The 13,538-nt window shown below is 43.1% G+C and overlaps 1 protein-coding gene across 1 annotated transcript; it reads right to left on the bottom strand.

Annotated features, from left to right (window-relative positions):
* Positions 1-3,553: 3,553 nt before the first annotated feature.
* On the bottom strand, positions 3,554-9,946 carry LOC131126343 (rhodopsin kinase grk7a-like). Its single transcript, XM_058068781.1, has 4 exons — positions 9,140-9,946; positions 8,032-8,487; positions 5,645-5,925; positions 3,554-5,571 (listed from the first exon to the last, which is right to left on the bottom strand). Exons 1-4 carry the CDS (start codon positions 9,734-9,736, stop codon positions 5,232-5,234), a joined length of 1,674 nt encoding a protein of 557 aa, XP_057924764.1. The 5' UTR covers positions 9,737-9,946; the 3' UTR covers positions 3,554-5,231.
* Positions 9,947-13,538: the final 3,592 nt, after the last annotated feature.

Raw genomic sequence — 13,538 nt, 5'->3', positions numbered from 1 at the left:
ATCTGGAAGCTAAGAGGCTAAAAGAGGCTAAAACAGGAGTGTATTAGTTTGAACCACGATGGGCCAACCCCTGAAGAACACCGACTTTATTGCACACACACTGGCTACGCTGTTGCCAGCTAATGATGCAACACCAAGTGGGATTACTCATTTATTAATTAAACATTTTTGTAGCTGGGTGTGAAGATTCTGGGATGACACTCAGCACCTCCAAATCTGAGGCTGTGGTTCTCAGTGTGGATTGTACCAATGAGGTCTTGCCCTGAGGTCTTGTGGAGGAGTTCAAGTATCTTGGGGTTTTGTTCACAAGTGAGGGAAGGTTGCAGCGTCAAAAGGACCCTGTACCGGATCGTCACAGTGAAGAGAGAGCTGAGCCAGAAAGCAGAGTTCCCAATTTACCAAAATATCTAAATATGTTCCTACCCTGACCTTTGGGTTGTGACCTAAAGAATGAGACCACAGATGCAATACGATACAGATACAGGCTTAGATGAGCCCTATGTCTCCATAGGGTGGCTGGACTCACCCTAAGAGAGTCCGGGCATGCCCAGCCAGGAGTAGGCTCCGGGGCTGACTCCGAACACACCGGAGGCCACTAGAGACCTGGAAGTTTGGATTTCCCTACTGAGACTGCTTGTCTTAACCCACAAAGAACTTGCAGTGTGTTTGTCCCAAACACAACACTGACTACATGCTGTGCAATTGGACAGACTCTACACCAGGGGTGCTCATTAAGTCGATCGCGGAGGTGGTACTGGTCGATCGCTGGTCGATCGCGGCGTGACATTAAAAAAATATCATCCCAGCATCAATGCCGTCACTTGATTGATATACAGGGCAGCCATTCAGATGACAACTGAATGTTGCCCTTCGGGCGACCAATCAAATCAAACAACGTCTCTAAGTGCAGCAGAACTTACGATGTCAGCCTATCATCCATCCCCGTTACTTGATTGACATACAGGACAACCAGTCAGATGACAACTGAATTTTGACCTTTAGGTCACCGCTCATGCGTAAACAACGATGCAAAGTGCTAAGCTAGTCGGCGAATTGCGAGATTTTAAGCCCTCGCTAAAGTTTATGGTCACTAAAATGAGTGAAGGAGCTGGACCAAGTAAAAAGGCAAAAAACATATCACTTCCATACGGATATGGAATATTATACGGATATTATGATACGGATATTATCCATGACTGATAAACATTTGGAAGTGTGCTTGAGGCTGGCTATCAGCAGCTACTGTCCGGACTATGCATCCCTGGCTGGTTCAATTCAGTGCAAGTCATCAAAGTAAACTCAGGTAATTACAAAAAATGTTAATAGTTAATTATGTGTGTTTTGCAATATTGGCTCATTTGGTTATGTAAGGTACATCAACATACATTGTACGTACAAATAATCCTCAATACATTTGAAAATAAATAGATGTTTTGCATTTTTGTAGTGGGTAGATCATTTTGACTCGATCATTTTAAAAGTAGCTCGCATGCTGAAAAAGTGTGAGCACCCCTGATCTACACAGTATGCACTGTACTACACCGCAGTCTTTATTCTTTATCAGTGGAGAACTCATGTGTCATACAAACCTTACCTCAACACAGTTGGTCAGCAGTGAAGCTAACAGTTAGCCAAGCTCTTATTCTTTTGATTTTCTGCATACTTGGGAATGTTTCCATCAGCGTGATAGTCTTGCGTTGCTCTGATCACATGATCAGGTCTGGCCGGAATGGTTTCTACAGTCTCCATAGGCTTCCCCACATGGACCACTTGCTGTTCCCGGGGGGAAGTGCTGTTCTCTCGGCTCTTGCAAACATGATAGTAAGTTGGATGGGGGGGGGGGGGTGGAATTGCTGTCAGCCTTCTGTCTGCACAACTCTTGTCTTGCACTTAAACATTTGCATGGATTTCGGAGAAAATGTAATGTGTCGTTGGCAAATCTGATCACATTATTGATCTTGGCTTGAGGATCATCCACAGATGTGAGCATACCTTCCCGTGACATCTAGCCTCCTTACCAGGTCTGAGACACCACTTTGATTTTTACCACTATGGCTCTACGCAATCCCTTGGAGTTATTGTCACATGTGGGGTTCGCTCGCATGTGAAAAAACATTGTGACTGTCTGACATGACATTTAATCATACATACGTTTGCTGTGCTGCCAGTGCATTACTCGTTTTCTGCCACAAGAGGGAGTTGAAGTCATCCATCCGTTCAAACTGATTTGGAGCGAGAGGTAGGCATACTATGGCAGTAACACATTGATTTTTGGCAAATATGCCCCGAAACATGGCAAAACACATCAAAAATCTGTACACACAAACACAATTCACACACACATACTGATAATGGGTACACACGCACGTAAAAAAACTGTGTACACACACCGACAACAGGCACATACACGCAAATAAACACGCACACACAGATATAATATTCACACGGACCAACATTCACACAGGAGTAGTAGTTTTATCGGTCTGTTTAAACTTGGGTTATTCAGCGTGCGCGTGTGCATGCGTGTGTGTGTGCGTCCGTCCGTTTCATTGTAACCGGAAAGCACCTGAAACTGAGTTGTAAGTTTCAGAATAAAATACACTCATGCTAAACATGCTAAAACTCAATTTAGCAAGTAAGCGAGGTGGTTTGTTGTTATGGATTGTAAATGTACGCAAACTAATGATTTGATGATAATGATGTCTCTCAGGTACGAAGTTTTTTTATAGCAAAGCCTATAAATATGTATAAAATTAAGAACATTATTTTGAAGCGGCAAAATCAGAAGTAGCTGTAGTGTCGTGTTTTCCGGTTACGCTGAACTTCCGGGCGCACCGAATTATTTTGTCGCACGTCAAGAAAACTACTACTCCTGTGTGAATGTTGGTCCGTGTGAATATTATAGATGTGTGTGCGTGTTCATTTGCGTGTATGTGCCTGTTGTCGGCGTGTGTACACGACCTTTTAACGTGCGTGTGTACCCATTATCAATGTGTCTGTGTTAATTGTGTTTGTGTGTATCGGCGCATATGTGCCAAAAATCTGTGTGTGTTTGAGTCCATTGTACCAAGGGGTGGGCAAACTACGGCCCGGGGGCCACATCCGGCCCGCCAAGTGTTTGAATACGGCCCGTCCGTTCTTTCCAAAGTATTTCATTTAAACTCAACATACGAACTGGCATCATGGCCTGAGCCAACCTTTTGATGGTTTTATCCATTTTGTTATTTGATGTGGTCTGTTGTTTACAAAGTGCTCCTGAAAAAAGGGACACAAGCATAATGATGATAATAATAATAATAACAATAAATTTTAAAATATTTAAATATAAAATATTTCAATATAAAATATTAAAATAAAAATATTTAAATATAAAATATTTAAATATAAATATAAAATAATAAATAATAATAGCAGATTGCATGACTCTTTTACCGATACAATAATACCAGGTGGACTGTTACGTGTAAAATATATAGTCTGCCCCCCCCCCCCCCCCCTGTTTTGTTAAATCAATGCGGCCCGCAAGTCAAAAAGTTTGCCCACCCCTGGCTTAACTTATTCACACCAAAATGTTTCGAAAAGCCAACCGTCTTTCCTCTTTTTACATCCAGCCATCAATCTCTCACTGTTGCTCATGCAGTTCTGTGTGACCGAGGGATAATCTCTGAGGGTTTAAGTGTCTCCTAAGCTCCAACTATCTTTGAGTCTGTCCAATCAAGCGGTTATAGAGGCACAAAGACTTTTTCAGAAGGTCAGTTTTACCCTTGGAACTGTTACTTTCATTTCGATGGCACTGTAACACACTAATAAGCATTGCAATCCATCAGTCCAACGTTATTCTCTCTGCACTGACCAGCATACTGGCAGGTGCATCAGGATGCTTCAGACTCTTAAGGGATTTGAGGATGATTTAAGCAGAGAAGGTGAAAGGATAACACTGGTTATCCGTTTAACAGCTAAGAGTTGAACTTCCCAGTTAGTGCAGGCCTGGAGCACAGCCTGGGTGTAGTCAGCAATCCCTCACTGGATATAATCTTTTACCTCGCAGTTCTCTACAGCAAGTTGGTCTCTGCTGACAGACAGAAAAGACACATTTTAAAAGACAGATATATTTCCCTTTATTCAAAGAATGCAATGAAATTTCAGCCTTACACTTAGATACTTCTATGTTGCATGTCAAAGCTTATCTCGTGTTGTATTTACAAAGTACTAAAGTCATCTTTTTAACAGTAGCTGTAAAAACTCTCTCTAAAGATCTGGGAATGTCCAAAACTTTAGCAAATAATTATCCGGAGAAAAACATAGCATTAGCACAATTCTACTCCCCTGAAACATAACTGCGTGTTCTCAAGAGAATTTAGTAGAATCTGATCCAAAAAGTAATGGGTTGTCCTTTTTTAAAATAATACGGTCCAAAGCCACTTTCAAATTGTAGCAATTATATACTTTGTCTAGTACCTTGTTCTTTTTGTACAATTAAATTGTATTTAGTACTCTTTGAATAGCACAGTGTGCAGATGTCTCCTCCGTATCTGGTTTTGGTTAGTCACATACTGCTTGGATGGTGTGGCGGGAGAAACTGAACATTCCATTACAGGAATTCATGACTCACACTCCCATCTTTAGGGAATTAAGAGTCCATACATCGCTATTGGTTGATACGCCTCATAGCAACAACCTCAGATGGGCTCAACAAAGAGGTCTTCTTCAACTATACCTGCGGTTTTAAACTCTACATACTATATGGATGTACTGTTATTGTTTTTTTTATATGTACAATATTTACACTCATGAAATGAAAGTTGTAAGCCTGCAGTCCGACAATGAGCTTTAGGATAAACTATACGACACGTGCCACATGTAGTGAAAAAGTGTTACCTTATGATGGCAAGATTCATATAATCTGCTAGAGAATTGATCCACATCTTACCTCTAGTCAATGCACCTTACACTTCCTTCACAAACTAGAATTTAGTATTTGTGGCACAAAAGCCTTCGACTAACCCTAACGTGCTGATGATGTAAAGACGCAGAGCTGACATTCCTGGTCAACGTGCATGCAAGTTGACACGATACATAATATTAGCAATAAAACTGATGCAGCACAAACAGCATTTAACCCTCCTTCCTTTGTCTCAGGACCAGAGGAGCTCACCCTTAAAGTGTCCACCATCTTTTAGAACGTTGGTAAGTGTGCATGTGGTTGACAAAAAGTTATATGAGGAGTCCTCTCACAGCAATATACACGTGCCAGATTTTGCCTCGGCCTCCCCATCCCCGCCTCCTTCTTTCCTGTTGGGATCGTTGAGCTCATCAAACAGTCCCGTTTCCATCATCTCCTGCTGCCAAGGAATCGGCACGGCACCTGTGCTAAACTCCTTGAAGAACATGTCATCCTTGCTGTCAAATTCAATGCCTTTGATTTCAGAGAACTCTGCAATGTCACCCGTGTCCTTGGCGTAGACAACATTGGGCTTTGGAACCCACGGAGGCGGCACCAGCCCGGCCTCCAGACGCGGGAAGTTGATGCTCTTGAACCATGGGTGATTTCTGGGATCTTCCAAGTTATTCCTTGAGAAACAAATTCAATTAAGTTTATTGTCAATTTCACTAGACTCGAATGAAGAATGAAAGAACTTCTTACGTCATGCCCAGACGCTCCTCAATTTTCTTTTTGAGGAACTGCTGGATGATGTCCTTAGTGTTTGCATCGAAACATCTGTGCTCCCACTTGGGTTCCTCGCTGAGAATACGACGCTGCACCTCCTCCTTCTCCACCTTCTCCTTCTTGCTATCGGGGCCTTTGAAAGGCGTGTAGCCAGCCACCATCTCATAGATGCTGCAGCCCAGCGCCCACCAGTCCACCGATGTCCTATACGGAGTTTTGTTCAGGAGCTCCGGAGCCATGTATGCTCCAGTGCCAGCCTGAGGAAGGGAGGTAGGGTATTGAATAAGGAACTGGTCACAAAAGTCTTCAAGTCACAAAAAATGAACATAAGAGATTTGTACATTTCTACATCTCTGCAACTTCAACCCTTTGCTTAGTTATCAATGGCAACTTGGTTGGTTCACTAAATCTGGCAACTTTTTCTGCCGTCGTTGGAGAGTTTTCTGGTATTTGGGGACTTAAAAGTGAAAGCATTGAGCAGCAGAGGGTGCTGCCGAGAGGTCCATCCCGCCCCAAAGCAGCCATCAGTGCGCAGTCAGCTTCCGCAGCACACTTAGGGCATATTGGAGCTTTTCACTCAGTGACAGTCTGCCCAGGGCATCATTCTCAGAGAACTGTCAGAGAACTGTCCACACATCCATAAATTAGATGTGCGTGAGGCGTAATACTGTGTCATTGACTGTGGAGAAGCAAAACCAGTAGATGTCACTGTTGTTTATTGAGTTACGATTAAATAGGGTTCTAAACAATAACCATGACTTGGATTACCACAACTTTGTCCTTCTCTCCTTTACTTGGCAGGACATTGGAGAATTTGGAAAACATCTTACGTAAGCGATTCTTACACAGTCATCAGGTCATGTTGACCTCTTCCTGAGTCTAATTGAAGTTCACAGAAAGATTGTTCATTCTACAATATATTCCACCCTTTTGAGGGTCCCAAAATCCGCAAAACAAATGAAAAATGTCCCTTTGACCGGCCATATTCATAGCGAAATTGGCCATTTCTTGGATTGAAGTTCACGGATTAGTTTACGGGGAAAATAATGCATGTCCATCCTGACAAATGGGCATAGAGGGGAAGGGAAGCATGGAGTGGCGTGTTTATAACTGCAAGAGGCGATGGTCAAGATAAAATATTCAAATTTGCTTATTACAGCATCATATGCAAATTAGTAAATGACATCATCTAGCGACTTCTAAGTCCGCCAATAGCTACTTTTCTTACTGGGGAGATGGCAACAGTGTTGGTTACTCTCTGCTAGCACCTGTGCCAACTCTATCAGTACGCTCCTCCTTTCTCACTGCATGACCTGACCTGCAGTCTTCAACCTGGAGCTTAATCCTAATGCTAAGCCTACTACCTGTCAAGAGTCATGTGTGTCTACACACTGACAGAAGATACTGTCACTGTGAGCAGGGACATATAACACTACAACACAGTTCTCAGTGTCCCATCATATATATGTATAGTGTAACGTAGCATAATAATATCAACATATCCTAGAAGGTTTTTTTTTGTGTCTGATGTGAGTCTGCTTATAGTCAGTGCAACTCTACAATCAACAGAAGCAAGTAATAAAGGAACAAGAGTTTTTTTTAGGGAAGCTACCCTGTCTCAGCACATAGCCACATTGCTTGCAAATTTCTACTATTATTTTTCTGTCAATCTGATCAGGGACAGACTTGTATAATGCCCGTTAAGAGGATTAGGGGCCCAAAGCCAGCCTTGCCATAGGAGGTTAGTACAGTCAATTTAGCTGGCTGAGGAGCATCACAGTACTGGATAATGAGATTACTGCGACGTTCATAGAGCTGAGAGCTTACTCCTTCCTACAGCAAGTAAGACCTAAGATACCCTGTTTCAAAAGTCCTCTCCTTTTTCAATCATGTCAGGTCACAAGTAGTTTTGTAGGTCACACAAAACTGTTAGGAGACAACAACATGAGAAATGTTGATTTGATCTGTCATATTTTGATGACAGATTAATAAAAGATCAAGTCAAAGATAGCTTCAACAAGTGGTTCAGATGTCTCGTGCTGTTGAAGTTATTTTAAAAGGTAATGGACCTTCAGGATCAAATGCATTACATCATATACAGACACTCACAGCACAGATCTTTAAGCATTCCTGGTAATCCAGATTTAAGGCGAAAAGCCCACCGAGATTGACAGCCTGCCCAAAATGTGGGTAGCGTTTAGGTGATGATCAATCACCTTCCTTAGCTGATGATATCTGAGCACTGGTGCTGTGTCACCAGCAACCAGTAGTTTGGTGTCGTGTCTCAAGACTGGACGGGTGCAAGCCCAATAAGCAAACGAGAGCAGATGTTCCGTGTCAACGTTACGAGTGGATCTACTCACCATCTGGGTGACGGTCTTGCCTGGGGCAAGCTCTATGGCCAGACCCAAATCTGAAAGTCGACACTGCCCTTGGCTGTCCAGCAGCACATTCTCAGGTTTCATGTCTCGATAAATGATGTTCATCTCATGCAGGTGCAGAATACCAGTTGTGATTTGGGCTGTGTAATGGACGATGCGCTTCATCTCAATGCCCTTGTCCACGCCCTTGCCGTCATAGCCCATGTTGTAGATGTGGTACTTGAGGTCTCCGCCATTCATCAGGGTCATGACAAGGCACAGGTGGGTCTTGCTGTCATAGGCGTAGGCCAAGTTGACCAGAAACAGACTGTTGACCTTCTCCAAGATCTTTTTCTCCAAAAGCGCCATCTTCTCACCACCTTTCTTCTTCAGTCGCTTTTTACACAATTTCTTACAGGCGTACATCTGGCCTGTGTTTTTCACCTGCACGGCACATACCTGCAAAAAAAAAAAAAAAAAATCAATGCTGGATGTGAGACTCGATGTGAAGACATGATTGCCACACCTGCACAAATCATTAAATATAAAGACGAAAATGAACGTAGATGTAAGGGCCCCCTTTTGACAAATCGTCCCATAAGGGATGTGGTGTTATCAACTACACTAAAACTGGGACTGGATTGAGTCAAAGCAATGTTTACTGCTTATGAGAGATCTGTGTAGTCTTTTTAGCGCTCACCTTTCTCTATATCGGTCAGTATTTTGACCCCAGCTTTATTCTTAGTAGTACACTCTGGTGTACTGCCAAGAGCTTCACTGTTCATTTTGTTTTCATTTTGGAGCATCTTTATTGCACGGGGTTAAATTTTGACCCGGTTACATAATCACAATCAATCATTTCAATCGGGGAAACTTCTTCAAAGGCACACAGCTTCAATATCTACTCTTTTCTGATGTGTAATTGCGTTTATCTGTATTCATAAAATAAAATCATTAAATCTGTAAAGGAGTTCTCCTAGGCTCACGTCTTGATCCTGTATAATTTATTCTGCAAACTATGACTCATTATGTACTAAATAAGATCATCATTGCCGTTACAAGAATTTTCTTTTAGTCTGTTGATTGTTTTATGCAAGGAGCATAGTCTTACCTCCCCAAAGCCACCCTTTCCCAGGGTTCTGAACTCATAGAAGTACTTGTCGTTGATGGGCTGTTTCTCATACTCTTTCCACTGGAGAAATTTATCAAAGAACTGACTGGTCTGGTAATCTGTGAAGGGTTTCCCTTTGAGATATTCTCTCACACCCTCTTGGACTTTGCCTTTCATCACCTCGCTGAAGTTGGCATCTGTCACAGCCTTGCATTTGTCAGCGGCCTCCCCAGTGAGAAAGGACAAGAAGTTCTTGGAGTCAGCCTTGCAGTACTTGTTGATGATGTTCTGACGCAACTTGTCTTTTGCGGCACCTTCTTCCAGATCCCAGTCGTACAGCTCATCCAAGAAATCGGCAGCGAGCTTATACGCGGCGTTATCCGCCAGGAATTGACGGAAAAACTTTTTGCCAATTGGCTGCTTTTCACAGATTGATGTAAAGTCCTTGTCCAGGGAGGCTCGCACCTCAGCACATTGCTCCTGCTTGGGTAGAGACAAGCTGCGACGGCGCTTTTTCATCTCCTTGTCGTCACCGCCCTGGGCTTTGAGGTAGGCCGTGTTGGCTACCAGGTTATCGAGTCCCCCAATGTCACACATCTTGGCAGCTGTTTGTAGTTGGACCCCCTCCTTATGTGACTGGGTTCTTCAGCGGCTCCCCGGGGAAGCCCTCTTGCAACTGGTGCAGTGTGTCTGAGGATGTAAGGGTGTCAGGGTGCAGGACTCCCTAAAGCCAGTGAATAAATGAGCTCCTTCACCCAACCTACCTGCAAACCTAAGACACACTGACACACCCAGTAATTACTCATTCAGAATTAAATACCAGGGAGGGATTTTATCTTAAGTATCTTTGTGTGGTCTATTCAAGGATGCTGTGCACGGAAAGGGAATCGTAAGCGGGCTCTGTCCTAAGAAGCTTTGTGGCCCTCTATATTTGCTCATGGTGTACCGCAGTCACTAACAGTGGTCCTCTGCACTGTTGAATGTGCAATGGAGCACAAAATGTCATAAAAAAAATTAGTGACAAGTTGCAATTTTTTTTGGTCCACAATGGGATTCAAACCGTGACTCTCTGGTCTCCAAAACCTCGACATCAATTTATTTCCAGTAGCACTTATTCTCTTTTACAAAAAATAGATGTGATTTCCCAAGAACGGTGATTGTAACATTCCATCTGTTGAGGTATTTAAATGGTGTTTGCGTTGCCAGTTACGGTGCATGAGTGGTTAGCATGTTGGCCACACAGTCAAGAGATCGGGAAGACCTGGGTTCGACTCGCCGCTTGGGCATCTCTGTGTGGAGTTTGCATGTTCTCCGTGTGCTTGCATGGGTTTTCTCTGGTTGCCTGTTTGGTTAATTGGCCAATCTAAATTGTCCGCATGTATATATGGCTGGGGACTAGTCCAGGGTGTACCCCACCTTCTGCATACCCCCGATATATTTTCGTTCTTGTTCTTGCCCCAGTGATGGTTAATGCAGTTTGATAAATCATTGTCACAGGCTTTCCACCACAGTCTTTTTCACAATTGGCCAGAGGTATGAATCAGTACTAAATGTGTCATGTTTCCAATAAAGGCTATAAGAGCATATTTAATACAGCAAAATGCTATCACTGTTAAATCACGTCATTAAACTGCTTTTGAGGCGAAAGGGGCGGGTGGCCAGTCAAAGAGACATGCCATAAATATCAAATACGCCATATGTCATGTTGTAAATGGATCACGGAGCCAGTTAGGGTTTAACCTCCCTGAGTGGATGAAAAAGGGTCTACACTTCCACCTTTTACCAAGAGGCTTAAGCTGCGAGCTCACAAGTCGCACAATGAGTTCATACGCACACAATGAGAATCTCTGCTGAGCCTCTCGTTGAACCTTCATTGTGAATTCATGGATTACTGGTTAAGGATATATGTCGACAAACATTGAGCTGAGCACAGACTACGACAAGGGAGAGGTGTCTGGTGCTATTTTCTCCACTCGCTTTCAGATGTTTGAACTATGAGAAGTGTGCTCCTTTAATCTCGGAGGGATTAGTGTGGCCTGACAAGCAAGTAAAGGTTAAGATGGACACAATCTTCAACTTATGCCCCGCTACTATACGTGCTCTTTACATGGTCTGACTCCATCCTCTTAATGACTCAAGCTGTCTGCTGCGAGCAGGTGGACTAAGTGGGAGCGGTCGCCACAATTCACTTTACATATTTAAACGTTAACCTCAAACATGACAGTCATTTGTACATAGTGTATTAATGTGATGACCGTAAAAAATGCAATTGTGTGGCTCGTTGGTCTATAGGTGGGATTCTGGTTTTTGGTGAGAGACGGTGATGGGTTCAAATCCTGGATGAGCCCAAGTTTCGGGGTCAGTAGTTTAGTCTGTGATGATCCTTTTCAGATGGAAAAGAATGAAGGCAAATGGTCATAACTACTGGAGAGGTTGCTTTGCTTGCTGGTCACTGCTTTGTGCAGTACTGCTAAATCAATACACTTCTTAATGTTAGGAATGAAATATTCTCCACTATTTTAGATTAGAGTATGACAATGTGTACAGTATGCCTGATAATAATAATCATTAAAGTGATCGTTTTTTATTGATTCATTTTCTACCGCTTATCCTCACGAGGGGTGCTGGAGCCTATCCCAGCTGTCTTCAGGCGAGAGGGGGGTACCACCCTGGACTGGTGGCCAGCCAATCACAGGGCACATATCGGAGACAAACAACCATTCACACTCACATTCATACCTATGGACAATTTGGAGTGGCCAATTAACCTAGCATGTTTTTGGAATGTGGGAGGAAACCGGAGTACCCGGAGAAAACCCACTTGGATTAAAGCGATGCATGAGTCTCTCTTTACCACACAGGCTGGATGACAAGAGGGCTCACTCTGCATCTGTCTGCGCACATTGGAGCTACAATGGAATGAACGCAGACAGTGAGTCCTCCTGTCAGCCGTTCAGACTTTTTGTCCCAGTACGTGGAGGTTTGGCTACCAAGAAATTAGCCTCGTGAGCAAGCATACGCAAACATGAAAGAAGGCGTAAAAGCAACGGTTTCTACGGTAAATGCCATCGCCACAGTGTGGGACTACAGTATTTCGGCCCATGAACACAGACAAACTGATATGTTGCATTTGTTTGAAAGTAGCGAAGAGGAAAGTGCTTACCTACCACAGAGACACAACACACTCACAAGACCTTTCACTTGGAACAAAATACACCCTGTTCTTTTATGCTAATGCTGGTGAAATTCGTTTGGAAGTGTCATTCAAACAAAAAGAATGCATTTTGTTCCAAGTGAAAGGCTTTGTGAGTGTGTGGCTCATTGGTCGAGGACAGAGGTGCTCATTAAGTCGATCGCGATCTACCGGTCGATCGCAGAGGTGGTACTGGTCGATCGCTGGTCAATCGTGGCGTGACATTAAAAAAATATCATCCCAGCATCAATGCCGTCACTTGATTGATATACAGGGCAGCCATTCAGATGACAACTGAATGTTGCCCTTCGGGCGACCAATCAAATCAAACAACGTCTCTAAGTGCAGCAGAACTTACGATGTCAGCCTATCATCCATCCCCGTTACTTGATTGACATACAGGAGAACCAATCAGATGACAACTGAATTTTGACCTTTAGGTCACCGCTCATGCGTAAACAACGATGCAAAGTGCTAAGCTAGTCGGCGAATTGCGAGATTTTAAGCCCTCGCTAAAGTTTATGGTCACTAAAATGAGTGAAGGAGCTGGACCAAGTAAAAAGGCAAAAACTGGACCAAGTAAAAAGGCAAAAAACATATCACTTCCATACGGATATGGAATATTATACGGATATTATGATACGGATATTATCCATGACTGATAAACATTTGGAAGTGTGCTTGAGGCTGGCTATCAGCAGCTACTGTCCGGACTATGCATCCCTGGCTGGTTCAATTCAGTGCAAGTCATCAAAGTAAACTCAGGTAATTACAAAAAATGTTAATAGTTAATTATGTGTGTTTTGCAATATTGGCTCATTTGGTTATGTAAGGTACATCAACATACATTGTACGTACAAATAATCCTCAATACATTTGAAAATAAATAGATGTTTTGCATTTTTGTAGTGGGTAGATCATTTTGACTCGGTCATTTTAAAAGTAGCTCGCATGCTGAAAAAGTGTGAGCACCCCTGGTCTAGGGGTACCCGGGTCCCGGGTTCAAATCCTGGACAAGCCCATCTTTTGGGGTCAGAGGAGACTTGAGATATAGACTCAAAGAGCAAATGAACAACAAAGAACACAATGAGGGAGTTGGGGCTATTTGCTGGAGAGAACTTGTGTTTGCTGGCTATTCCGGAGACCGACAGTTCTTCTGATAGTAGATATAACCAACCCTAGTATTCTAAACACGTGTAGTCCCGC

The sequence above is a fragment of the Doryrhamphus excisus genome, chromosome 3 (assembly GCF_030265055.1).
Source record: "Doryrhamphus excisus isolate RoL2022-K1 chromosome 3, RoL_Dexc_1.0, whole genome shotgun sequence".
NCBI classification, from domain to species: Eukaryota; Metazoa; Chordata; class Actinopteri; order Syngnathiformes; family Syngnathidae; genus Doryrhamphus; species Doryrhamphus excisus.
This window is presented reverse-complemented; position numbering and strand designations above follow the sequence as displayed.